This window comes from Nyctibius grandis, chromosome 17 (genome assembly GCF_013368605.1).
Source record: "Nyctibius grandis isolate bNycGra1 chromosome 17, bNycGra1.pri, whole genome shotgun sequence".
NCBI lineage: Eukaryota > Metazoa > Chordata > Aves > Nyctibiiformes > Nyctibiidae > Nyctibius > Nyctibius grandis.
The window spans coordinates 9,662,995-9,690,787 of NC_090674.1; the positions used below are offsets into that span (position 1 = coordinate 9,662,995).

At 57.6% G+C, this 27,793-nt stretch overlaps 1 protein-coding gene across 1 annotated transcript; it reads right to left on the minus strand.

Annotated features, from left to right (window-relative positions):
- Nucleotides 1–447: 447 nt before the first annotated feature.
- LMNA (lamin A/C) lies at nt 448–27,793 on the minus strand. The gene is made up of 12 exons (XM_068414643.1): nt 27,333–27,793; nt 10,035–10,191; nt 9,790–9,915; nt 8,969–9,139; nt 8,739–8,864; nt 8,066–8,286; nt 7,763–7,967; nt 7,523–7,630; nt 7,272–7,391; nt 7,079–7,177; nt 4,047–4,304; nt 448–2,316 (listed from the first exon to the last, which is right to left on the minus strand). The coding sequence occupies exons 1-12, from the start codon at nt 27,680–27,682 to the stop codon at nt 2,284–2,286; spliced, it is 1,974 nt and encodes a 657-aa protein (XP_068270744.1). The 5' UTR covers nt 27,683–27,793; the 3' UTR covers nt 448–2,283.

Genomic DNA, 27,793 nt, shown 5'->3' on the forward strand with positions numbered 1-27,793 from the left:
TGTCCCCTTGGTGGGGGTGCTGCGGGTGATCCCCATGGTAGGAGGGTGATGAGGGGTAGGAGGGCGATGGGTAGGAGGGAGCCCCTGGTTCTGCGCTCCCCCAATCCATCCTTGTCCACCCCAAAACCCCAGAGGGGGGAAATCCCTGAGCCCCCTCCCCAAATCCCATCCCCTCCCTCCCAGCCCCTCTCCACACCAGTACCGGGGCCAGGGTGGGGGGCCCTCGCCCTATAAGCACCCCAGCTGCCCCAGCTCCCAGCACCCCACCCCAAACACCCCACTGGGACCACCCTACTTTCCCCCTCCCCATGTAGGGTGCTGAGCCCCCAGCCCTTGCTGCGGGGCCCAACGAGATACCCCCTCCCCGGATCACCCCAGGGTGGGGTGACACAAAACCCCCTCCCCAAATTCCCCCCTCCAGGACACCAATGACGACAGCACACGGGGTGGGAAGAGTGGGGCTGTATTAATTCTGGAGGAAATACAGGCGGTAAATACCGAAGCTTTGCAAGCACAGATACATACGGGGCGTCCCCAGACCCCGCCGGAGTCACGGGGGGGCTTGTGCTGGGGACCTGATCCTGCCCCCGGCAAGAGGTGCTGCGGGCGACCCCCAATTGAGGCAAAAAAATGAAATTTCCGTCAGCGGCTGGATGGACCCTTATGGAGAGGGGGGGGCTGCCTGTGCCGGACCCCAAAATCCCCCTCAACAAAATCCCCCTCGCTCAACCCAAAAGCTTTCCTGGTGAACCAGCCCCGTCCTCGCCTGAGCATCTTTGGCCTCATCCTGCCCTGAAACGGGCTCCTGAGCCACCGGAGAAGAGCCCAAGTGACCACAGCTGAGAAAAAAGCGGGGTGAACCCCACTGGATGCAGCAGCAGCCCCCAAAAAGGGGCTCCAAGGGGGGGTCCCACAGGCTCCGAGCCTGTGGGTGCTGAGCGCCGTCACCCCATTAACCAAATCCACCTGGTCCCGGATGGGTTTTCACTTGCCCTACTCCATCCATCTCCCCTCGATGCCACGCGGGGTGTTGGGGGGGGGGTCCCAGCCCCGCTCCGGAGCGGCTCCCCATGGCTAAGGCACAACTCGGCTGCTTAAAAACAACAAAACCCCCCAAAAATAGAAAATCCAAAAGGCAAGAGGTGCCTCGGGATGGGCGATACAGTACGTGGGGTGATGGGCGTGGGGGTGGGAAAGGGGGGTAATGCCCGTGTGGCCGGGGAGGGGTGGGGGGTATCGCCTGGAAGCTGCTGGGAGGCCCCCCGGGTGCACCAGGGCTGCAGTGAAATAAAAAATAAAATAATAATTTAAAAAAAAACCCAAAATAAAACAAAACAAAAACAAACAAACAAACAAAAGCAAATAAAAAAATAAATAAAAAAACCAAAAAACCCCCAAAAACGCCGAAAACCAAAAAAACTCAAAAAACAAAGAAAAACTAAAAAAAAACCACTCAAAACCAAAAAAAATCCTCAAAAAAACCCTCAAAAAACAAACAAAAAAACTCAAAAAAACCCTCAAAAAAACAAACAAAAAACCTCAAAAAACCCCCCAAAAAACTCAAAAAAACAAAAAAACCTCAAAAAAAGCCTCAAAAAAACAAAAAAAACCCTAAACAAACAAAAAAACCCTCAAAAAAACAAAAAAACCCCTAAAAAACCCCCCAAACCCCCACAAAAAACCTCCAAAAAAATAAAAAAAAAATAAAAAAGAAAAAAAAAGGGAATTTGGGGTTCAGATCCAAAAATAAAACGAGGTTTGAGGCACCAAACCCCCCACAGCACGTGCCCACCCGCGATGATCTGCGACAGCATCGGGGTTCCCGGCTCAGCCCCAGCACCTCTGCGGGTCCGCTCGGGGATGGCTTCGCTTCTCCAGCTTCTATATAAAAAGCTTTGGCAGAAAAAAAAAATAAAGATATAATCTAAAGAGGTCGGAAAGTACAATCTCATCCTGCGCGGCTGTTGGGTAAACACAATTCTTCGGTGTCTTTGGCTGAAGTTTTAAAAAAATTTTGCAGCTGAAAAGCTTTTTTTTGGTTTGTTTTTTTTTTTATAGAAATAGATTTTTTTTTTCTTTACAAAAAAAAAAAAATCAAAGCATCTTTTAGCATTTTTAATATATATATATATATATAAAATTCCGGCTATAGAAAACAAAAACCCCAACCTTGGTTTTTGATACCATTTTTTTAAAGAAAAAAAAAAAAAAAAGATTTATTTTTGCTTTGGGAAAAAAAAACTAGCTCGAGATGGCCAGAAACACAGGAATGGTGCCACGGAGTTACATGATGCTGCAGTTCTGCACAGCCTGGGCCTGGGAGGAAGAAAGAAAAAGACAAAATAATTAAAAAATAACTCAGGTCTGGATGTGCGGAGGGTGTGTTTGCGTCCCCGGCTCTGTCCGCCCTGTCTTTGGGGTGTAATAGAACCATAAAAGGGTTTGGGTTGGGAGGGACCTTAAAGATCATGTAGCTCCAACCCCCCTGCATGGGCAGGGACACCTTCCACTGATAATAAATCATAAATCATAAATCATAAATCATAATTCATAAATCATAAATCATAATTCATAAATCATAAATCGTAAATCGTAAATTGCAAATAATAAATCCTAAAACACAAATCCTAAATCCTAAATCCTAAATCCTAAATCTTAAATAAAAACAATAAACAATAAATAATAAGCAATAAAAAAATAAATAATAAACCATAAATTGCAAATAATAAATCCTAAATCCTAAATTGTAAATAATAAATCCTAAATCACAAATCCTAAAACTTAAATCTTAAATAATAAACAATAAATAACAAGTAATAAGTAATAAATAATAAACCATAAATCCTAAATCTTAAATACTAAATAATAAACAATAAATAATAAGTAATAAATATTAAACATTAAATAATAAATAATAAGTATTAAATACCCCTTGGCTGGGGTATTTATAGCCCTGAAGTCAGAAATTTGAGAATTAGTTAGAATTGGTAATTAGGAGGATACTAATATGGGCTAATATTGAGGTTATTAATACTCAAGTGCTGAAATATTCCTGTTTCAGCACAAATGCTGCTCGGCAGCGGTGCAACGAGAGCCGCGGAGGATGAGGGATGCTCCGGGGCTGCGAGAGGGTCGGGCGTGAGATGGGGAGATGCTACGGCCATGTCCTCTCCAACCCCTGCACGCTCCCCTTGCACAGAATCACAGACTGGGTTGGAGGGACCTTAAAGCCCATCCAGTCCCCACCCCCCTGCCACGGGCAGGGACACCTTCCACCAGCCCAGGTTGCTCCAAGCCCCATCCAACCTGGCCTTGGACACTGCCAGGGAGAGGGCAGCCACAGCTTCTCTGGGCAGCCTGGGCCAGGCTCTCACCACCCTCACAGCAAAGAATTTCTTCCTCAGATCTCATCTGCATTTCCCCTCTTTCAGTTTAAAACCGTTCCCCCTCGTCCTGTCACTCCATGCCCTTGTCAAAAGCCCCTCTCCAGCTTTCCTGTAGCCCCTTCAGGTGCTGGAAGGTGCTAGAAGGTCTCCCTGGAGCCTCCTCTTCTCCAGGCTGAACAGCCCCAGCTCTCCCAGCCTGTCTCCAGAGCAGAGGGGCTCCAGCCCTCGCATCATCTCCGTGGCCTCCTCTGGACTCGCTCCACCAGCTCTGTGTCCTTCTGCTGTTGGGGCCCCAGAGCTGGACGCAGCACTGCAGGGGGGTCTCAGGAGAGCAGAGCAGAGGGGCAGAATCCCCTCCCTCACCCTGCTGGCCACGCTGCTGGGGATGCAGCCCAGGACACCGTTGGCTTTCTGGGCTGCGAGCGCACGTTGGCTTGTGGTGAGCTTCTCCTCGACCATCACCCCCAAGTCCTTCTCCTCAGGGCTGCTCTCCTGAGGCTTGTGCCAGCCCAAAGGTGCCCCAGGACAAGAGGAAAAGCAGAGAGGAGGAGAAGGAGGAGGGGAAGGGCCCCCCACGGCGCTGCCTTGTTGGGGAAGGATGATGGAGGGACAAGGTGGAGACCCAGCAGCGCAGGGACGGGGTCTGGAAACGGCACTAACCTGCCTACGGGGGTTGGAGTTCCCCAGGAGGTAGGACCTGGTCACCAGGCTGTCCCCAAGGCCCATGCTGCCGGAGTCACCGACGCTGCGGTAGGTGCGGGTGACGGTCACGCTGGAAGTGGACGAACCCGAAGACACGGTGTTGAGACCGGCGTTCTGGCTGCCCGATTTCTCTGCCGGCTGCCCGCACGTGCCGCAGACCACCGTGCGTGAGCGGAGGTTGTATTCGCCGGGGTCCCCGGGGCCGCCGCAGCTGCCCTATAGATGTGTGGGGGGGTAGAAAACAGACAGAACGACCTTGAGCACCTGCCCGAGCATCAGCCTGGAGCACCCTGCCCTGAGGACCGCGGCTGCACCCCTGTGACCCAGGAGTTGGCCTTCAAAGCGGGTCTCTGCTTCACCCATCCTCTCCATCACATGGTTTAAAAATAATTAATAATAATAATTATTATATGCCCTGTCATAGAATCGTTTTGGTTGGGAAGAACCTTGAAGATCATCGAGTCCAACCCTTAACCCAGCACTGCCAAGGCCACCACTAACCCATGGCCCTCAGCACCACATCTACACGGCTTTTAAATCCCCCCAGGGATGGGGACTCCACCACTGCCCTGGGCAGCCTGTGCCAGTGCTTGACAGCCCTTTCGGGGAAGAAATTGTCCCTGATCTCCAACCTAAACCTCCCCTGGGGCAACTTGAGGCCATAAGGTCTCCCCTCAGCCTCCTTTTCTCCAGGCTAAACCCTCCCAGGTCCCTCAGCCACTCCCCATCACACTTGTGCTCCAGACCCTTCACCAGCCCCGTTGCCCTTCTCTGGACTCGCTCCAGCACCTCAAGGTCTTTCTTGTCGTGAGGGGCCCAGAACTGACCCCAGGATTCGAGGTGCGGCCTCACCAGTGACAAGTACAGGGGGACGATCCCTGCCCTAGTCCCGCTGGCCACACTAGTGCTGACACAAACCAGGCTGCTGGTGGCCTTCTTGGCCACCTGGGCACACTGTTGGCTCATATTCAGCTGCCATCGACCAACACCCCTGGGTCCTTTTCCAGCCACTCTTCACCAGCCTGTAGCGGTGTGGGGGGTTGTTGTGCCCCAAGTGCAGGACCCAACACTTGGCCTTGTTGACCCTCACACAGTGGCCTCAGCCCATCGATCCAGCCTGTCCAGATCCCTCTGCAGAGCCTCCTGCCCTCCAGCACATCAACACTCCCACCCAGCTTGGTGTCATCTGCGAACTGACTGAGGGTGCACTTGATCCCCTCGTCCAGATCATTGATAAGGATATTGAACAGAACTTCTCCCAGTACCGAGCCCTGGGGAACACCACTGGTGACCATCTGCCAATGGGTTTTAACTCCATTCCCCACAACTCTTTTGGCCCGGCCATCCAGCCAGTTTTTTACCCAGCGAAGCATCCGCCCATCCAAGCCATGAGCAGCCAGTTTCTCCAGGAAAACGCTGTGGGAGATGGTGTCAAAGGCTTTACTAAAGTCCAGGTAGACAACATCCACAGCCTTTCCCTCACCCAGTAAGCAGGTCACCTTGTCACAGGAGATGAGGTTAGTCAAGTAGGACCTGTCCTTGCACCCCAGGCTCTCAGCACACAGGAACCATCTTAGCTGTGCTTCTCTCGTGCTTATCTAAGAGCATCCTCTTCCTCGCTGCCATGGAGAGCACAGGCTGATGGCTTCCCAATGGGAAACTCACTCTTGGAAAGGATTCAGCCTCCAGACGAATGGCCCACAGGAGCTTGGCTCCACCATCCAGGGATAATCGATATCCATCTTGGCAGGGCTCTTCAGATCCAGCGAACTCAAGGGACAGCAGGTGATGGACGCCCCATCCTGCTCCTGGCACCCCCAGCAGATTTTTTGCCGGTGTTGAGGCACAGCATGGCAGCGACGGCATCTCTCAGCACATGATTCCTGTGGGCATCTCATATGCAAGACGGATGTCTCCCTGCAGGACGGGCTGGAGGGGGCTCCTGGACGTAGCCAGCCATGGTTTTCTTTGATAGGGGGAGAAGCGGCTGCGGCTCCACTCCTGGCATGTTGCCTGCTCTCTGCCTGCTCTCGGTCCACTGCTCTTCTTGGTGCATATTTCAGCTCCGACGGGCTGAGAGGAAGGACAATGTCACCTCTGGATTTGTTCCAGCACCCTCGTGAAGTGGCGAGGATGGAGCAGCTGCTGCAGAGAAGCATCGTTCATCAACTTCCCACCATCCTGTCCTCCACCTCTGAGCGATGCGAGGTACCAGCTCACTCTCCCTCCCGGCTCCTCCAGCCCTTTTCATGGCAGGTCAAGGTTGCTCAGGGTTGAGATGACTTCCAGCAAGGTCTCTAGAGCTTTTTTTGGCAAGCGGGAATCTTCTCCAGGTGCCAGAGCTCTGTTGGCTTCTCCCATGTGGTTGTTCCTACAGCAGCCTCCCAACTGCCTTCTCCCATAAGGCCTGATCCTGTGTGATGCTGAGCTGCTTCCCACCCTCAGAATCACAGAATCAGTGAGGTTGGAAGAGCCCTCTGGGATCATCAAGTCCAACCATTGCCCTGACACCACCATGGCAACTAGACCAGGGCACTAAGGGCCATGTCCAGTCTTTTCTTCAACACCTCCAGACATGGTGACTCCACCACCTCCCTGGGCAGCCCCTTCCAGTGTCTAATGACCCTTGCTCAGAAGAAATTCTTCCTCATGTCCAACCTGAACCTCCCCTGGTCAAGCTTGAGGCTGTGTCCTCTTGTCCTATCGCTAGTTGCCTGGGAGAAGAGGCCGACTCCCACCCCGCTACAACCTCCCTTCAGGTAGTTGTAGACTGCACTAAGGTCACCTCGGAGCCTCCTCTTCTCCAGGCTGAACACCCCCAACTCCCTCAGCCGTTCCTCATAGGTCAGACCCTCCAGACCCTTCACCAGCTTGGTTGCCCTCCTCTGGACTTGCTCCAACACCTCCCTGACTGGGACCAGACCTGAGCTCCCCCAGCATCCCTGCGACAGACCCCCTGGGACCAGCACCTTCCCCAGCGCTGTACTCACATGGTGATGGCGGTGGTGGATGTTAACTTCATCGTCATCCTCATCCTCATCTTCATCATTGATGATCACAGTGCGGACCAGTTTCCGCATGGCCACCTCCTGTGAGGGACAAGGAAAGGAGTTGGGGTGGGGGGGGTTCAGCGTGTGGTGACCCCCCCTGTGCCCTGACCCGGTGCCACCATCGGGCTCTCACCTCCCCGTTGGAGTTGATGAGGGCGGTGCGCAGGCTGTCCCCGGAGCCCCAGCTGCTCTGGGCTTTCCACACCACGTTGCTGGGGGGGCTGTGGGTCGCCCCAGCCCCTGAGGCCCAGATCTAGGGAGGAAAGCACAGAGAAAAGCAACGTTTGAGGTGTGCAGAGCCCAAAACCCTGGATCCAACGGCTCTGTGTCACCAAGGGCTGGGTTGGGGATCTCGGCTGGATCCTTCACCGGGCAGGGACTCACCGTGACCACCTGGCCAGCCTTCAGGGTGAACTTCGGGGGGAAGCGGTAGGTGATGGGCGGATCATCTCCATTCTGCCGCTTGATCTGCCAGTTCCCCATTGCCTGGTCCTGTAGGAGAGGGAGAGCAGCAACCCTGAGATCCCCCAGTTCTTCTCCAGCTTGTCCCAGTTCACCTCCTGCCCGTGGGGTGACGTGGGGCTGAACGACACCCCCAGGGATCCTCCCCAAAGGCAAACGCACCTCGTTGGACTTGTTCCTGAGACGGACGAATCTGCCCTCCAAGTCCACCTCCTCCACGCCGACGCGGCCGCTCGTCCGAGCGTGGTGGGAGAAGCTGGTGCGACTCTCGCTGTCCTCCAGCTTCCTCTTTTTGGAGGAACCCGGGGTGGACAAGTGGCTACGGGATGTCCCTTTGTGGGATGAAGGGCTGGGGGACAGCCTCAGCCTGGGCAGGAGGAGAAGAGATGGAGTCAGTGAGGACATGAGGGCTTGGGACCCACGTAGCCCACCAGTGCCATGCCCCACCACTGGCCCCATGCTCACCGCTCCTCCTCGCCCTCCAGCAGCTTGCGGTAGGCGTTGATCTCCATGTCCAGAGCCAGCTTGATGTCCAGCAGCTCCTGGTACTCATCCAGCTGCTGCTGCATGCGTGCCCGCATCTCGGCCATCTCCCGCTCCTTGTCGGAGAGCAGGTGCCGGTTGGCTTCGCGTTCCCTGGCCAGAATATCCTCCAAATCGTGCAGCTTTGCCTCCTTGGCGGCCAACTGTGTGGGGAAGGTAGGGGAGGATGGCTGCTCCATCTGGGCCCATCCCCAGGAGGGGACCATCTCCAGGAGGGGACCATCCCCAGGAGCAGACCATCCCCAGGAGCAGACCATCTCCAGGAGGTGACCATCCCCAGGAGCAGACCATCTCCAGGAGGGGACCATCTCCAGGAGTTGACCATCCCCAGGAGGTGACCATCTGCAGGAGCAGACCATCTCCAGGAGGGGACCATCCCCAGGAGGTGACCATCTCCAGGAGGGGACCATCCTCAGGAGGTGACCATCTCCAGGAGGTGACCATCTCCAGGAGGGGACCATCCTCAGGAGGTGACCATCTCCAGGAGGTGACCATCCCCAGGAGCAGACCATCCCCAGGAGGGGACCATCCCCAGGAAGGGACAATCCCTGGGGTTTGTGGGGACATCCAGAGGAATCCCTTGGTCCTGACTCACCTGCTTCTGCAGCTGGCTGACTTCAGAGGAGAGTTTGTCGATGCGGATGCGGGTTTGCTGCAGCTCCTCGTGGGCAGCACCCACCATGTTGCTGTTCCTCTCAGCTGACTGCTTGGCGTTCTCCAACTGGAGGACAAGACCAGTGGGTTAGTGTCCCCAGTACCCTCTGCCCCACTGGTGCTTCGCAGGGTAGGGTGGGAACAGGATGGCGATGTGCGGGTGCTGCTCACCTTGGCTGCGTAGGTCTTCTCCAGTTCCTCCCTGTAAAGCCTGATCTGGGCTTCGTGCTGGCTCCGCAGCTCCTGCAAGGCTTCCGAGAGCTTGCTCTCAAACTCCCGCTGCCGCCCGTTGTCAATCTCCACCAGCCGGGTCTCGTGGCGGCGCTTGGTCTCCCGTAGCTCCTAAGGGACAGGTCAGGGGACACGGTGTCACCTTGCGGTGGGATCGGCTTGGGGATGGGGACGCAACACACAGAATCACGAAATCAGAGAATCACAGAATCAATGAGGTTGGAGGAGCCCTCTGGGCTCATCAAGTCCAACCATTGCCCTGACACCACCATGTGAACTAGATCAGGGCACTAAGGGCCATGTCCAGTCTTTTCTTCAACACTTCCAGAGATGGTGACTCCACCACCCCCCTGGGCAGCCCCTTCCAATGGCTAATGACCCTTGCTGAGAAGAAATGCTTCCTAATGTCCAACCTGACGCTCCCCTGGTCAAGCTTGAGGCCGTGTCCTCTTGTCCTATCGCTGGTTGCCTGGGAGAAGAGGCCAACTCCCACCCCGCTACAACCTCCCTTCAGGTAGTTGTAGACTGCACTAAGGTCACCTCTGAGCCTCCTCTTCTCCAGGCTAAACACCCCCAGCTCCCTCAGACGTTCCTCATAGGTCAGACCCTCCAGACCCTTCCCCAGCTTGGTCGCCCTCCTCTGCACTCGCTCCAACACCTCAACATCTTTCTTGAAGTGCGGGGCCCACAACTGGACACAGGATTCAAGGTGCAGCCTCACCAGTGACAAGTTATCCCGAGGGAGCCCGGCGGTGCCTCACCTCGCTGTAGATGTTCTTCTGGAATTCCAGCTCTTCCTTCAGCGTCTGCAGCCTGTTCTCGGCGTCCACGCGACGCAGCATCTCATCCTGCAGCTGCTTCTTGGCTTCGTTCAAGGCACCTTCCAGCTGCGGGGAGTCGAGAAGGATCGTCACGGCACCCAGCACCCTCTGCCCCCCAGTCCCCTGGCACAGAGGGAACCTGCGAGATCCCTGGGAGAGTTGAGGACAAGGCTGCCACCGCTCACCTTGGCCACCTGCGCCTTCAGGTCCCTCACTTCAGTCTCCAGGTTCCTCTTCTCGCCCAGGGCTGTGGAGAGCGCGGCCTCCTTGGAGTTAAGCAAAGCCTCCACGTCCTTGAGGCGCGCCTGGGCGGTCAGCAGGTCCCCTTCCTTCTTGGCATTCCTGCAATGGACCGGGTGGCATGGGTGAGCGGCACGGCGGCGAGAAACCCCGCGTGGCACCCTGGACCCCCACCCAAGCGCACGGGGCATCATAGCCTCACCCCTCTGGTCGCCCCCAAAAGAGATGTAGGATTGTACCTAACGCCCACCCGCCAAAGGGACCGGCGGGTCCCGGCCACCTGGTGTGTCCAGCACCGGTTTGGGGACGGGCAAGCAGAAAGGGCTGGGGAAAAACTGGGTGAGCAGGAGGTGTCTGAGGGCTGTAACGCCCGTGGGCAATATGGGCACCCACGGCCCCGGTGGCACCTGGTAGAGGTCAGGGAGGGCCAGGACGGTGCCAGGGCAGCACAGTGAGGTGTGACACAGTGTGGCACGGTGTGACATGGTGTGACATGGTGCAGCACAGTGTGACACGGTACAGCACAGTGTGACATGGTGTGACATGGTGTGACATGGTGCAGCATGGTGTGACATGGTGCAGTGTGGTGTGACATGGTGCAGCACAGTGTGACATGGTGTGACACGGTGTGACATGGTGCAGCGCGGTGTGACATGGTGCAGCATGGTGTGACATGGTGCAGCGCGGTGTGACATGGTGCAGCACAGCGTGGCATGGTGTGACATGGTGCAGCATGGTGTAACATGGTGCAGCACGGTGTGGCATGGTGTGACATGGTGTGACATGGTGCAGCATGGTGTGACAGACACGGTGCAGCAGAGCGTGGCATGGTGTGGCACGGGGCTGCACAGTGCAGTGGCAGCTGGGGAGAAGTGAGGGTGCTGGAGGGTGCTGGTGGGTGCTGGAGGGTGCTGGTGGGTGCTGGTGGGTGCCGGAGGGTGCCGGAGGGTGCCAGAGAGTGTCGGAGTGTGCTGAAGCTGCCCCGTAGCCAGAGCTGCCCAACCAAGGCAGCGGCAGGGCAGAGAAACCGGTGATGCCGTGCCAGCGCCAGGATGATGGAGGGCACTGGGCGACGAGCCGGGGCCGGGGGCCGCCCCAGGTGCGGACGTGCCTCACCACGAGCTCAGCCGGCCGCTGTCACTTGGTGGTCGCAGAGCGGTGACGCCAGCCCCCGTGACCCCGGGTCGGGCTCAGCCCCTGGACTGCGGACGGGTCCCCCGGCCTCCGGCACTGCTGGGCGACCTCGGACCCCCCGCACCACCCCGTGCCTCAGTTTCCCCCCTTTTCAAGCCCCCCAACAGCAGGTCAAGGCCATTTCTTCGAGCCACCTCACTGCATGCCTGGGGAACCCGATCTTACTGACCCACCACAACGCAACCTGACGCTATTTTGGTAGGTCCTATAAAAAGAAAACCCCCCACGCTCTTTCTGCGGCGCCCGGTGACCGTCAGCACCGGGGTGGATTGTGATATCAAAGATTGTCCCCCCACCTCCCTCAAATTGGGGTGTAGGACCCACGGAGGCAGGATGCACCCTGGGGACCGGCGCTGGCAGCGGTGCCCCCTCGTCCGTGGGCGAGCGCTGGCCGCACGCCGGCGCGTGGTGCACGTTTTACCCGTGAGATCATGGGTAAAAAAATAAATACCAGGGAGGGGCTGGCGGCGCGGACGGGTGCTCAGCCTGCCCCAGCAGCAGGATCCAGCACCGGGGCGGGATGGGGAACGTCAGCAGCGAGACACCGAGGAGGTGGTTCACCTCCTCTCCTCCTGCCCACGGGGGACGGGACCCAGGGATGAGCAGGGACCCCAGTGAATGGGACCCCAGGATGAGCAGTGACCCTAGGGAACAGGACCCCGGGGATGAGCAGGAACCCTGGGGAATGGGACCCCAGGACAAGCAGGGACCCCGGGGAACGGGACCCCGGGGAATGAGACCCTGGGATGAGCAGGGACCCCGGGGAATGGGACCCCAGGATGAGCAGTGACCCCAGGGAACGGGACCCCGGGACAAGCAAGGACCCCGGGGAATGGGACCCCAGGACAAGCAGGGACCCCAGGGAACGGGACCCTGGGGAATGGGACCCCAGGACAAGCAGGGACCCCAGGGAACGGGACCCCAGTATGAGCAGGGACCCCAGGGAACGGAACCCCAGGATGAGCAGGGACCCTGGGGAATGGGACCCTGGGGAATGGGACCCCAGGACAAGCAGGGACCCCAGGGAACGGGACCCCAGGATGAGTAGGGACCCCGGGGAACAGGACCCCAGGATGAGCAGGGACCCTGGCGAACGGGACCCCAGGATGAGCAGGGACCTCGGGGAACGGGACCCCAGGATGAGCAGGGACCCTGGCGAACGGGACCCCAGGATGAGCAGGGACCTCGGGGAACGGGACCCCAGGATGAGCAGGGACCCCAGGGAACGGGACCCCAGGACAAGTAGGGACCTCAGGGAATGGGACCCCAGGACGAGCAGGGACCAGCGTTCCCAGGAAGCTCCTTGCTTGGCCGACACCAGATTTTCCTCCATTTCTTTCTGCTTTCCGACCCGAGCCAGCACGGAGAAATCGCTCCGAGATCTTCCCGTGGCGCAAGGCCCTGCCGTACTCGCTGAACCCCCTTTTATGGGGAACCCACGGTCCTTCCAGTGCAACCCACTCCTTTCCGTGCCAGTGACTCACAGGACAAAAATGCCATCTGGGAGCGGACCGGGAGCCTCCGCGCCTGGTCGCAAGCAGCATTTGAGGCTGAGTTTTCCCATCTGGCAGCGGTTTGCCCTTGCAGCCAGCGTGGCCACCCCGGCACTGCCCGTAGGGTTTAATCCTGCTCTCCTCCATGGAGTTAACCACCTCCTAACTCCGGGAAGAGCTTGCCCTTGGTGTTTTGCTCCCGTAGCTCTTTACTCGCAGATTTGGGTACAGCTGGGGGGGGCACCAGCTTTTTGGGATGGGGCTCGGGGTGTGTGCAGCACCAGGGACATCTTGAAGCCTCCAATTCTTTAGGGGACACACGTATAAGTAAAATACAGAGGGGAAAATGCTGAGAGTGGATGGTTACACGTGTGTCTCCACGGTGGTGATGGATTCACCCTCTCCAGGGACTGGAGGGATGCAGGGCTCAGGGCAGAAAGTGGTGATGCCTCAAAAGCCCCATGAGAAATCCCAGAAGACTCGAGGACAAACCCCTTTTCCTTCAAAGCCTCCGGAGCTCAGCTCTGGGTTACACCGGAGAGGAGCAGAGACGGGAGCTCGGAGCTCACTGAAAAAGTTCCTCTCCCGCGTCGGGGACCCCTGTGCCCCCGGCTCCACGTGAGCCCTCGTGACCCCCGTTCCAGCCCAGCCAGGCTTTGGGTTTCCCTCTCACCTCCCTGCTTTTCTCTCCCCTGCAGCCTCCCAGGCTCCAGCTGGCGCTGGGCTAAAAATAAAAACCTTTCACGGCAGCTGCGTCGCTCAGCAAGGGGACGAATGGGGACCTTCCTCCTCCTCCTCCTCCCTGGAGGGTCTCACCAGGCTCCCCATCCCGCCTGCTAGAGCCTAAAAGATCCCAGATCCACCCTGAAGGGCTGCGTGACTGCAGCCAGGGGACGTGGACTCAGCATCCCGCAGGATTTAATCCCCTGTGCCGGGAAATGCGGGTGTAAAAACAAGCATTTAGCGAAGCCAAGAGGAGAAAACACAACAGAGGCACCAAATCCTCAAGAAACAAACGTCTCAAGAGAAAAGATGGAGGGAAAAGGGGCCTCAAGACGTTTTATTTTTAGCTTTTGAAAGCAGGAAGGAGGAGGAAAAAAAAAAAAAAAGAAAGAAAATTGCAGCTGAGCTGCCAAAAAATCCAAATGTTAATGGAAAGTTGGAGCTGCTCTGGCTGTGCTCGGCACAGACACAGCACGAAGCTGACGCGACGGCTTCAAAAAGGGCCGGGGCTGAAGCCCCTCGGGGCGGCTGGTCCCTGCAGAAGGTTCAGGGACGACCCCCCAGGATCTGCTGCCGCTCCCCTTCGCTCTGCCCCCCAAAATCCCAGCCCACAAACCCGGCAGATCTGGGCTCTGCCTCTGGAAACGCTGAGACAGCCCAGAGCCGCCGGCGCTCCCTGGAGACGGGATTTGGGCACGGGGCCCGATGGGCTGGCGGAAAGGTGCCACCCCCTCTCCGAGGAGCCAAAGCCCACGAGATGCATTTTAGGAAACACCTTTTTGGTTTCACCCTACGAGCCGTTTCCGAAGCACGAGGCTGCTCCCGCGGCGCTTGGGCAACGCCGAGCTTCACACGCTGGACAGGGACCAAGGGGGTGGGATGAAGCCGGAGGGACAAACGGGCGTTCCCCTCCTTCCCTGCCTCCAAACCCCAGCCAAGGTGCCAAGTCAGGGGAGCTCGCAGGCTCGTGCCCCGTCGAGAAAATCTTTTTGCACGGCTGTAAATCCCCAGGGACTGCGGGATTCTGCTGCCAGGGAGCCCGGCGACACACCAGCCTGCTCCCCTGCAACAAGATTGGGGAAACCCTACCCCATAAAAGCCTTTATGATATATTTACAGCTTGGGAAACTGAGGTATGAGGAGCATCATGTGCCCAAAGGAGGTTTGTGATGGATCTGGGAGGACCCAGAAAACCTGCTCTGCCCCACCTTGGGCTTGTTGCTCTGCACTGCGCTGCCTCCAGCACCAGGGATCGGTCCCAGGGATCACTCCCCCATCCCAGGGATCATTCTCCCTTCGCAGGGATTGTTCTCTCTATCCAAGGGATCAATCCCCCGTCCCAGAGATCATTCCCCCATCCCAGGGATCACTCCCCCATCCCACGAATCATTCCCCCATCCCAGGGATCACTCCCCCATCCCAGGAATCATTCCCTCATTGCAGGGATCACTCCCCCATCGCAGGGACCATTCCCCCATCCCAGGGATTATTTCCCAGAGATCATTCCCCCATCCCAGGGAACACTCCCCCATCGCAGGGATTGTTCCCCCATCCCAGGGATCAGTCGCAAGGATCATTCCCCCATTGCAGAGATTGTTCCCCCATTCTAGGGATCAATCCCCCATCCCAGGGATCATTCCCTCATCCCAAGGATCGTTCCCCTATCCCAAGGATCGTTCCCCCATTGCAGGGATCGTTCCCCCCTCCCAGGGATTGTTCTCCCATCCTAGGGATAGTTTCCCAGGGATCACTCCCCCATCCCAGTGATCATTCCCCCATCCCAGGGATCAGTCACAGGGATCATTCCCCCATTGCAGGGATTGTTCCCCCATCCTAGGGATCAATCCCCCATCCCAGAGATCGCCCCCCCCATCCTAGGGATCATTTCCCCTTCCCAGGGGTCATTCCCCCATCCCAGGGATCACTCCCCCATCCCAGGGATCACTCCCCCATCCCAGGGATCGTTCCCCCGTCCCAGGGACCAGAGCCCCCCCAGGGCAAGCAGCAGGGACAGCGTGAGGAAAGGCGGTCTTGGGAAAACCTCCGTGGCGGGGCACTGGGAATGTGGCAAAGCAGCTTCTCCCAGCTCCTGACTCATCGGTGCTGCCGCGCCTTTGCCAAATCACCAGGATAAACAGAAGCTGGTCTCCTAGCAGGGGAGCTGTAAATAACCAGCGCGACGTATAGAGAGGACAACATCTGCACGGGGCCAGCATCCTGTTCGGCACCAAACCCCTGCCCAACGGCGGCTGGGGGATGCCAGCGCCGGCTGCGCTCAAGGATGCACGGAAACAGCCCCCACCCTCCGGTGTCACCGGTGCCAAAGCCCCTTCCCGGTGCCAGGTTGGTGCCAGCTGTGCTGTGTGCTCCTGGCACTCTCATCCCTGGGGCTGAGGGGTTTTGCTCAGCTCCACGTGGCCCCAAGGGCAGCGAGAACAGCTTGTTGGCATCTCCTAAGTGCTGGGCTTTGCCCTCCTGGGATTGGGATCAGGGATTCGTTTGCATCCTAATAATGAACCAAACCCGCTGCTCCTTTGGGAACCAGAAAAGGCCATTTCACAGGGATAAATGGTCTGGGGATCCCCAAATCTTGGTCATTCCTAAACCTCCACAAACCCCATCACCAGGAGCCCCACAGGGAGCCGCGGGCGCATACAACATCCAGTGCGACCGGACCCGATCGCAGCTGATACCTCCAGGAATCAGCTACAAATCCTCTCCACGAAGCCTTTAAGAAGATTTTCACCTTTCACTGGATACGCCCAAGCAGCCGCCCCGCGCCCACACGCCGTCTCCCTGCGGCGTCACCTCTCACGACACGGAAAACCGATTCGGTTTCATCAGCCCTGCAATAAATCGATGTACACGACCACGGCGTGGACCCGATGGGCTTCCCCCACTATTTAAAAGCCAGAAACACCATTTCTTGAGAATAAAGAGTATATTAAAAAGCCTCACGCAGCCTGTGCTGGCTGGGGAGCCCCGGTGTCACTCGCTCCCCGTCCTGGGCTGTCACGCCAGCGCTGGTGACTCACCCCAGCCTTCGCCAGCGGCTCGAAATGGAAATCCCAAGTCACCAAGTGACGTTGCTGTTTGGGCTGAGTCCCCCTCCCTGCTAGAAACAGGAGGGCTCCGTGGTTTTGAAGGGTGGATGGTATTACCAGAGGGGTGTTGCAGCTGGAAAAGGGGGTTTTGTAGCTGGAAAAGGGGTTTTTATAGCTGGAAAAGAGGGTTTTCCAGGTGGAAAAGGGGGTGTTGCAGATGGAAAAGGGGGTTTGTAGCTGGAAAATGGGCATTTGCAGCTGGAAAAGGGGGTTTGCAGCTGGAAAGGGGGGTTTGCAACTGGAAAAGGGGGATTAGCTGCAAAAAGGGTTTTTTGCAGCTGGAAAGGGGGGGTTGCAGCTGGAAAAGGGTGTTTTGCAGCTGGAAAAGGGGGTTTACAGCTGGAAAAGGGCGTTGCAGCTGGAAAGGGGGGTTTGCAGCTGAAAGGGGGGTTTTGCAGATGGAAAAGGGGGTTTTATAGCTGGAAAAGGGGGTTTTGCAGCTGGAAAAGGGGGTTTTGCAGCTGGAAAAGAGGGTTTGCAGTTGGAAAAGGGGGTTTGCAGATGGAAAAGGGGGTTTTATAGCTGGAAAAGAGGGTTTTCCAGGTGGAAAAGGGGGTGTTGCAGCTGAAGAGGGGTTTTGCAGCTGGAAAAGGGGGTTTTATACCTGGAAAAGGGAGTTTTGCAGCTGGAAAAGGGGGGTTTGCAGCTGGAAAGTGGGGGTTGCAGCTGGAAAATGGGGTTTGCAGCTGGAAAAGTGGGGTTTGTAGCTGGAAAAGGGGTTTTGCAGCTGGAAAAGGGGTTTTGCAATTGGAAAAGTGGGTTTTATAGCTGGAAAGGGGGGTTTGCAGCTGGAAAAGGGGGTTTTGCAGCTGGAAAGGGGGGTGTTGTAGCTGGAAAAGGGGGGTTTGCAGCTGGAAAGGGGGTTTGCAACTGGAAAAGGGGGCTTAGCTGGAAAAGGGGGTTTTGCAGCTGGAAAAGGGGGTTTGGAGCTGGAAAAGGGGGTGTTGCAGCTGGAAAAGGGGGGTTTTATAGCTGGAAAAAGGGTTTTGCCACCTTCCATGTGGGACTCGATGGGGAAACAGATGGGACTCGGCTTTCCACTGCCCACGCTGCGTTTTTGGGAGCTCCCAGGTGAGGTTTGCATCAGGCATCAGTCTATGTGGCTGCACAGACAAGGGGCAGGATTTATTCTCCCAGCACAGAGCAGGAGTAACGACTTCCCACCGGCTCTGCCGGTGCCTGTGAACCTCCTTCCCTGCCTGTGAACCCCCCTCGCTGCCCGTGAAACCCCTTTCACAGCTGCCTTTAATTTTTCCAAGGTGCAACAAGCCACAGGAGACAGATGCAAAGAGGATGCAAAGAGCTGGGAAAGAACAAGCGAGTGTCGGCTGCTGGAAGCCACCAGCGCCAGGGTCGTGTAGACCCCGGCACGGCTCGTGGCTGAGCATCGGGGACCAGCAAGCGAAACGAGGGTGGAATTTCCCTACGGATTCCCTTCGTCGCCAAAAACCCTGAGTTACCTGGAACAAGCAGAGACTCAGGCCTCCGGGTTGGGATTACGTGCAAAGTGCCACCAGTTGAAACTTGATTTAGTGAAACTGGTGCAGCTCCAGGTTTGTCCCCAGAGCTGCTATTGCCGAGCTCGGCAGTTTGTTTGCACAGGAAAAAAAACCTGGCTGATGGTTTTGTCTCTGCAGATCCCAAAGGGATTGGCTGATCCTGGGGTTTCCAGAGGGAAAGTTGGTTCCTCACTTGCAAAAACAGCGTTTTCCGTTGAAGAAAAAAAATCACCATTTAAAAACCTGAACTTCTCAGCTGCTGAGAAAACCACGACCAACCATGGATAAATCCCCACTCGCCACGACCCAAACCCAGATATTATCAAATGTCAGTTTGCCTTTTCCTGCTGTCCCATAAAATTTTGAATCAGGTTATCTAGAAGACCCTTGATAGCCTGGACTTAAACCCTCTTAAATACAGATTAAAGGGAATTCAAAACATTCGTTGCAACGCTGTGAATGTTCACGACGGTGACAAGTGCAGTTTCATGTCTTTAATATAACGGGCAAATATTCACACAATTATATTTTGGACTGAATGAAATTTAAGGGGTTTTGCTCAGCCTTGACTCTCTTAATCCGACACAGCAAATTCCAGTTTTTGCAATAGCTGGGTTTATTTTTAGATATTGGGAAGAAATTCTTTGCTGTGAGGGTGGTGAGACCCTGGCCCAGGTTGCCCAGAGAAGCTGTGGCTTCCCCCTCCCTGGCAGTGTTCAAGGCCAGGTTGGATGGGGCTTGGAGCAACCTGGTCTGGTGGAAGGTGTCCCTGCCTGTGGCAGGGGGGTGGGAACTGGATGGTCTTTAAGGTCCTTCCCAACCCAAACCAGTCTGTGACTCTGTGATTCTAAATTTAATGGGAAAATTTTGTATGTAATTTTTTTTGTTTTGGGCACCTCAAACGACTCCTAGCCTTGCACCTCCATCGAAATCCCAGAACATTAGATTGACTTTAATCCATCCTGCTCTTGAGGACCAAGAAATGCAAAACCAAGAAACCAAAGTGCAGATTCCCAGTGTTGCCCTGGGGGATCTGACACGGTGCGGGGAGGTCTCACAAATGTAGTTAAAAACACGGAGCTGAGTCACTTATCATATTAATCCTATTAATCACGTCTTCGGGACTGGGAGTATTGGGGCAGGGGGAGAAAAAAACAGCTGTAAGCTCGTGTTTTGCTGGGACCTGGCAGCTGGCGACGTGGCCAGGACTTGGGGCAGCAGGGAAGGAGCTGGGATGCAAATCCCAACCCCAGGAGTGACGAAACGCGTTGTCACTGTGCAAATGCGGTGGTCACCTCCATTCCCTCTGAACGCAAAGCTTTTTCTCTGAATGCAAAGCTTCGCAGCCCCGACACGAGGTGATGGCAAGCGATGAGGAAGTTCCTTTGCTTACGGGGTCATCGCTGTCCTGGCTACGCTGTGGGGAGAAAGCTGCACCCCAACCAGTGATCCCCAACTGGGAAAGGGGTCCCTGGGTAAGATGGGACAAGGAGGAGATGACCCAAGATTGGGAAAACAGGGAACAAGCTCAAGGTCACCTTTTTTCCTCTCCAGCAGCAGCAGCTCCCTCCCATTTTTCCATAAATCCGGGTACGCGAAGCCTCCGGAAAACAAAATTTGCTTAAGAAACAAAGCGGGGGATTGTTGGACCCAGCTGCCACCCATGTCCCTGGGAACAAAAGGGTTCGCTCTCCCGGCTCCGCGAGCGCAGATAAAGGCAGGCGAGGTGTTTACACTGCCACAAGGTCTGTTTGCGTGCGGCAGCGGCGGCGAGGCCGGCGCGGGTTGCGCCGGAGCCGCCTTGTTTGCTCGCTTCGGTCGACGGCGTTGAGTCACGGCCAGCGCCAGGGTGGTGACAGATGCTCCCAGCGCATCTCTGCCAGGATGAAGCCCAGACCTGCTCGGTGTACGTGCAGGAAAGAACCGTTTCCCCACCAGTGAGGACCAGTGTGTCCAGTTCTGGGACCCCCAGTTCAAGAAAGACAAGGAGCTACTGGAGAGAGTCCAGCGGAGGGGTACAGAGATGGTCAGAGGGCTGGAGCATCTCTGCTACGAGGAGAGGCTGAGGGAGCTGGGGCTGTTCAGCTGGAGAAGAGCAGACTGAAGGGGGATCTTCTCAATGCTCACAAATACCTTCAGGGTGGGTGTCAAGGGGATGGGCCAGACTCTTCTCAGTGGTGCCCAGCGCCAGGACAAGGGGCAACGGGCACAGACTGAAACACGGGAAGTTCCATGTGAAAATGGGGAAAAACTTGTTTGCTGTGAGGGTGCCAGAGCCCGGGCACAGGCTGCCCAGGGAGGGGGGAGTCTCCTTCTCTGGAGATATTCAAACCCGCCTGGCCTGACCCTGTGCGATGTGCTCTGGGTGACCCTGCTTGGGCAGGGGTTGGGCTGGGGGATGCCCAGAGGTCCCTTCCCACCCCAGCCAGGCTGGGATCCGGTGATTCTGTGACTGTGTGATGCCAGGGAGCAAATCTGCTCTCCCCAGAGCTCTGCTTCCCCCTGAAAGCCCACAGCATCAAGGCTCAGCTTTGCAAAGCTCTGCCTAATTTCTCCTAGTGCGCGCAGGGCTGTGGGGAGATGATGGGGGGAGCGAGCGCAGCACGGTGCATCCTTGCACCCCACAGATGCTGCCGGGGAGCGGGTGACCCACAAGCACCCGTCACGCCAGGAAGGAAGGGGCAGGCGAGCGGGGGCCTCCTGAAAAACGTGGTGCAGCGCTGCCCCCGCGGCGGCCGCACCCTGCTCCGGCCCAAGGATGCACAGCTGAGCGTGACTCATCTCCAACCCTCCTTCTCCTGCCCCACTGCAACCTCCCTCCCCATCCCCACGGAGGGGGACAGGCATTAAAAAACCATGGAGGGTGGCACGGAGAATTTATTGCCACCATTCACGTCCTGCTTCACCAACAGGTTGCGTGGCCAAGGCTGGACCCAGAGCCTTCCCCAAAGCCACCAGCAAGCCCAGAGCTCTGCTTGGCCACCGTATTGCAAGGAAATGGGGACAAGTGGCTCTTCCTAGTTGGGACTGGGAGCTGCAATGGGGTGATTGGTCATCCCAGGTGCTGGAAAACAGCTGAGTGCCCCTGAGCGCTATGGCCAAGTCTCCTTCGGGGTCCCAGCCCTTTGAAGGACACACGTTACACATCCATATCCAGAGCTTGGATTTTTTTGGGGGGCTCACGTGACTCAGAGCTGGGGCTTTAACAGAGAAAGTGTGTCACCGAATCACAGAATCACAGAATCAATCAGGTTGGAAGAGCCCTCTGGGGTCATTGAGTCCAACCATGGCCCTGACACCACCATGGCAACTAGACCAGGGCACTAAGGGCCATGTCCAGTCTTTTCTTCAACACCTCCAGAGATGGTGACTCCACCACCTCCCTGGGCAGCCCCTTCCAATGGCTAATGACCCTTGCTGAGAAGAAATGCTTCCTAATGTCCAACCTGACCCTCCCCTGGCCAAGCTTGAGGCTGTGTCCTCTTGTCCTGTTGCTAGTTGCCTGGGAGAAGAGGTCCCTAAATTGCTATTAAATAAAAACCCCAACAAATTGGCACCACCGAGTGCCGTGGCAGGGAGGCACCAAGCTTTGCTTGGCCAGGGCTGGGGACACGGAGCTGCATGGCAGGAGGACGCCGAGGTTGAAAACAGAAGCCAGAGCAAGCGGCTGGAGGTGGCTTTTGTCCAAGAGGGTTGAGAGACCTCCGCTATCAGAAACCCTCCCCTCCTGAGGTGCTTCTGAGCCACTCGCAGCCCCGACGCAAGAATTCAAAAGCTTCACAAGAGCCGTTGTTTGCTCCTAACCCCGGCTCCATCACCCCTTCGCAGGGACACGGTGCCAACGCCTGCGATGGTGCAACCCCGTAACGAAGCGGGGTAAAGTCCAGGCAGCGAGGCGTTCCCCGTGGACGCTTCTCAGGCTGTTGGGGAACTTTGTCCCTGTTGCTGTTGCACCTCCTGGCTCTGAACGTGGGCAGGCAGCACAAGAGCATCGCGGCTGGCCACGGCTTGGAGGATAACCCTGGCCACGGGCACCTTCACCTTCGTCGGGGAAAGGAAATGGGTTTACGATCGACGGCGGGCGATGCTGACTCAGCCGGTTTGGTTTTGTGGCAGCTCTGTGGGTTCGTTTCGATGCACTTCATTAACCAACTTCCACCCCCTTTTAGCTCTCCTTAAATACCCACAGCCCCACATGGCGCCGTGGGGCTCACAAATGCCCTTCACGTGCCGATAAATGGGGTGTCTGTGGGACAGGCTGCGGCACGACGACGTCTGCGCCAGGGGCTGCAGCTGCCACCATGCTGGGAGGGACTGGGGGGGACCGTGCCAGCCCCTCGCAGTTGTTCACCTTCACACTGGGGCTATTCAGCCCTCGGCGGGGAGGGGAAGGGAGCGGGGAAGGCAGCTGGGCACCCAGCCCCGACACCCCGGTGAGGGGCTGCGGGTGACTGGCGGTGGCTGCAGACAGATACAGGTTTCACATGGCACCGGCTTCAGCTGTTTGGGAACGTGCTGAGCCAAGTCCTAGAGCAACAGGCTCCACAAATGGCCTCGAAAAGAGAGCAGGAGGGGGGAAACGGGTCACGGAGCTGGTGGCAGGACAGCGGGAGGCGATTCCCAGCCTATCCCAAACCCACCGGGCTGATGTTTCCCACAGACTCCTCCATCCCAACCCTAATTTTGGCCAGGACCAGGGGGGAAATCTCCGGTGGCTTCCTCCTCTCCTGGCTGCCAGCAACAGGGAAGGAAACTGCTGCTCCCAAAGGGCACGAATTCAGCAAAATGAGGAGCTGGCAGCAGCTCGGCGTGCCCCACCCCGGCTGCGCCGCCCTCTTTGCATGCCTCTGCTGCGCCGGGAAGGGCTCTCGCTTCTGCCGAGCTCCGAAGTTTTAAGTGTTAATGAGATTGGGGCAACCGAAATGACGTGCACGAGGCTGAAAAACACTTGTGGCAGCGAGGGCAGGCTGGGACGCGCCGGGCACCGTACGGGGCATGGATGCGGTCCCACACCCAAACCAGCCCCGCTTCCCTTCGCGATTGCTTCTCTTTAATCCTCCACCTCTGAGGTTAAGGTCCTTAATTTGCCAGGGTGGATCCTATTGTAATTAAAAAAAATATTGAAGGCAACGGGATTTCCTCTGGTTCCCCTCATCCCCGGGGAACGCGGCGCGCAGCGATGGGGACGGCTCAGCCCCGCAGCGGGACACGGGGGAACCGTAGGGTCTGGAAAACGCCGGCGACGAGAGCGGAGCCACAAACCGAAAGCGCTGGAGCCTTTTTCCTCCTGCCTGAGCTCATCCTGCTCAGGGAGAGCTGGGAAAAAGTGAGGCGGGGTGGGGGGGGATGTTTGCACAGATAAGAAATCCAGACAGAAATAACCAGGGGCTAACGCAAAGCTCAGCCTCGAAGCAACGGGGCTTTTGCCACGGAGACTTTCGGCGTGCAGGGAGGGCAGGGGTGCCCGGCCATCCCGAGCTGCTGGGGGAAAATAAATCCAGAGCGCTGGAGACTGGGGGGGGTGGCGTGTTTAAGAGTGTCCCCGAGGGATATGGGGGGGTCCCGGACCAACCCCGGCTCCGCGTCGCCTGCTCCCCCGCCAAAGCATCACCCAGCTGCACAAGCTGGTCTTTGTTTGATCCGAAAGGGCAAAGCCTCCTCCAAGCCAAACCGTTCCTTCCCTGGCAGGGTTTCCACGAGACAGAAAGGGGGGGAAAAAAAAAACCCCATCCCAGGAGCTTGAGGTTTCTCCCCCACGCAAAATGTTCCAGCACAAGCACGTGGCTGCTAGAGGCAGCGCCCGGCCCCGTGGCGGGGAGGTTTATTTCTTATTTTTGCCTTTTTTTTGATTTTTCTTTCAGTAAACAGGTCCCTGTTTACCTGCTCCTTCCTGGAAGGGCATCACTGAACCCAACGTGGGGCAAAAATCCACCTGGGATGGGGAAAAATCCTCCTGGCACCCTCGCTGCCGCCTCCTTTGCTTTACCCTTGGACGAGCTCCCCTCCCACCCCATGACAACCTTTGGGAAACAGGAGATTTTTCTTCATTAGGGCCAGGGATGAGCTCTGGGCCTGGGGAGGGTGAGGCGCTGCCAAGGCACTGGCTTAATCACGTTAGGGGCTGCAATTCAGGAAGCCATCGCTCATCAGCCGCGCTCCTAACGAGGGCCTGGTTCCTGTTTTGGAGGTGGCCACGGGACCAGGGCACTGGGAACCCTCTTGGGGCTCCTCTCTTGGGGATGGAGGTGCCCAAGGGCTGAGTCCATATACCCCCGTGCCCCCAAATTGGGGTTTACACGGACAAACACCTCTGCCTTGAGGATCTGGGGTGGGGTGAATCCTCACTAAGGGCTGTGGCTCCTGTTTTCACGCCGTGAGTCAGGATCCAGCCCACGGACACAGGGCGATGGGCAGGATTGGGGTGCAGAGCATCTCCCTGCAGCAGCCCAGTGCTGTGCTGGAGCCTCCAAACCCACCAGCCTGCCCCTCCTTGGGGTCAGCAACACCTGGGATGGGGCGTTTTGGGCAGGTCCTGGCTCACCCCACGCTCCGGGAGGGGACGATGCCAGGCGCTGCCGGCACCCCTGAGTCACCAGCCACCCTCGCCGCACCCTCTGCTTCGCCTCCGCCGTGGCTCCGGCACAGCCAGGACTGGGGACCCGACAGGGAAGCCCAAGGGCTGGGGACACGCGTGGCATAGGGCCAGGCAGCGGTGCCTGGGGGTGTCCCTTGTCCAGGGACACAGCCAGTGCCAGGCTGCAGAGGGATGAGGGTGCAAGGAGGTGGGGTGGGTGCTTTGGGAAACCCCTCCTGGGCTGGCATCAGGACCCTCGACCCAGCTCTGCCCCAGACCCTCCTCCACCCACGCACCAGCACGTCGGTAACTGGTGTGACTGGTCTATTCACACACCCTCATCCTCCTCCAGCCAGTACCTCTTCCCCCACCCCAGACGGAGCACCCAGCTCCTCTCTCTCCTCGGGGTGTGCCCAGCATCGTGCCCGCAGCCAGACACGCCGTGTCCCGACACCCCCAGCCCTCCCTTCTGCACCAGTGAGACAACCCCGGCCGCGGGCAGCGGCGATGCTGCGGGTGCCGATAACGCGGCCCCGGAGCCGCCTGCTTTGGGGGAGATACCCAGCGCTTCCCCCGGGTTATTTATTACCCAAGAAAAGTGTCACTGCAGCGAAAGCGCCCGGGACAAGGCGCTGACCCAGGGGCTTGGGGTGGGCAGGCAGAGCCGGTGACACCAGTACCCCCCTGCCCAGCTGGATGGCGAAGAGTGGAGCAATGCCCACACCACCAGCCCCACTGAGAGTGGGGCACGGGTCCTTCCTGACCCCATGAACGGCTCCGACCCATCCACAGGGTCGGGATCGCTGCTGCCCCATTCCCTGTACCCAAAAGATCCGGGGTACCCCGGCCAAACTGAGCCCTAAGAGCACCACCGCGGCTCGGCAGCTGATTTGTGCCCTTCTCCCAGCAGCTCTGCCACGTCGAGAAGGTCCCCAGTGACCCGAGATGAGCTGCAGCCCCTTTGCAAGGATTTTTGGGGTTGGAAAGCGGCCCCAAAGGAAGCAGGGCCACGCCAGGGGCAGGAATGAATAGCACCAGGTTCTGCCTACATGTCAGAGCTGGCTCCGCTCTTCCCCCTCACAAATCATGACTCAGAGACGACTCAACCCATCGAAACCCCCCTCTCCTGCAGAACTCACACTCACCACCCGAAACCCCACCGAAACCCACCACCGAACCCAGAGCAGCTCTTTGGGAACCCCCTCGAGTCAAAGCATTTTTTTTCAGGGGGAATCTGCCAGCGTCAAACAACACATCAAGCTCCAGGAACTCAGCAAAAAAAGCTTAACGTGTGATTTTTTGTTGCAGGGAACCCACTTTCTGCAGCACAGCCAGCTCCGGGCTGAGCACGCAGCTCTCAGCCAGTGTACGCCTGCAAGACGGGCTTTTTTTTTTTTTCCAGCCCTTAAAAGATGACGACCAAGATAGTTCTGGGTTTGCACGAGGCAGCAAAAAGGCTTTTCGACAGCTCAGCTCCTTATTTCGCTCCCAGCTCCGAGGGATCTGCTTTGCAACGAGCAGGACGAGCCTTATCTAGGGAGGGAGCGGCAGCGGCGCACGGGAAATAGAAAGCTAAATATAAAACGGCCCCCGGCTTTCAAAGACAGCTGTAAAAGGCTGCACGTTCCCCCCCCTTCCCAGGAGGTAGAATATTTATGGCATCTTCGGAGGAAGTTAATTTTAGCCTCATTTGGTAGGGACTCAAAAAAAGGCGGCCAGAATAAGAGGCAAAAAGATCAAGCGGAGGAAGAAGGGGGTTGTCCCGCTGCTGCCCAGCCCCGAGTCAAAACTGGTGATGGAAAAGGACCGACTTGTTCCTACCCAGAGTGGGACAGGGCTGCGGTCCTTGGGGTCCCCAGGGAAGCCGGTCCCTGCGTGCCCAGCGGTGTGACACGGGCCAGGGAGCCCCGTACAGGGACCGGTGTCCTCAGGGGATCTACCCTGGGTATCTGGCACAGTCCCGAGGACAAGGTGGGTATTTCTGAGGTCAGGAAGGGAAAGATATAAACCTAACGGGAAGGGGGTCGGGGGGATTTGAGCCTCAAAGCAGACCCAGAGCACGTCACGCAGAGCCAGCCGATGGGAAGGGGATGCGGGCGTTGCCCGAGCGTCGCTCGCCCCAAAGCAGGGGACCCACAGAGCGGGGACGGCTCGGCACAGGGAGGGTTAAGGCGAGCAAAACCCGAGCAGGTTCTGTGACGGGTGCCAAAGACAGCAGAGGAAAATAGGCCGAGCAGAGGAGCTGTGTGGGCAGGACGGAGCCAGCTGGCTGGCACCGCTTCCCGCTCCTGCAGGAACAGCTCCAGGATGACGAACGCGGAGGGGCCGCCAGCCCGGCGCTCGCACCCCACGTCGCACAGACCCTCCCCACGAGCCCCGGGGCGCGTGCGCTGAGCCCCAGCCCTGAGTTTTCACAGCTCTGCTCCCACATCCCCTCCCTCTCCAAGGGCATCCAGGCCAAAGATGGCGCTTGGAGGGAGAGCAGGAATGCCGGGAGAGCTTCCCTCCGCTCTCCGTCCCTGTCACCGACACTCCTGCCCCGGCCGGGTCACGGGTTTCCCCTTTCCAGGTCGCTCCCTCCTGGCTCCCTCCCAAGCATGACAGCGGTGACCGTCCCACCACAGTCCCCCCCTCCCCATGTCCCCATGGCACTCACCGGGCTTTCAGCTCCTTATGCTCCTCCCGGACTTTGCTGAGCTCCAACTGCAACCGAGCTCTCTCCTTGGCCACCGAATCCAAGGTCTTACGGGCATCGGCCAGCTCCGACTCGTAGGCAGCCTTGATGCCGGAGACCTCGCGGCTCACCACCTCCTCCGACTCGGTGATGCGGAGCCGCAAGCCGGCGTTCTCCAGCTCCAACGAACGCACCTTGTCGATGTAGACGGCCAAGCGGTCATTGAGCTCCTGCAGATCCTCCTTCTCCTGCAAGCGCGTGATGCGGGTCGGGGACAAGGGGGTCCCCGAAGCCCCGCTGCGGGTGCTCCTCTTTTGCGAAGGTGTCGCCATGGTGGTGGTGGGGGGGGGGGGGGGGCCGGCGTCGAGGCGAAGGACACGGCACGGGTCACAGCTCGGTGTCCCCCACGCCACCCACCCAGCTGTCTCTCGGCTGCTCCTGGT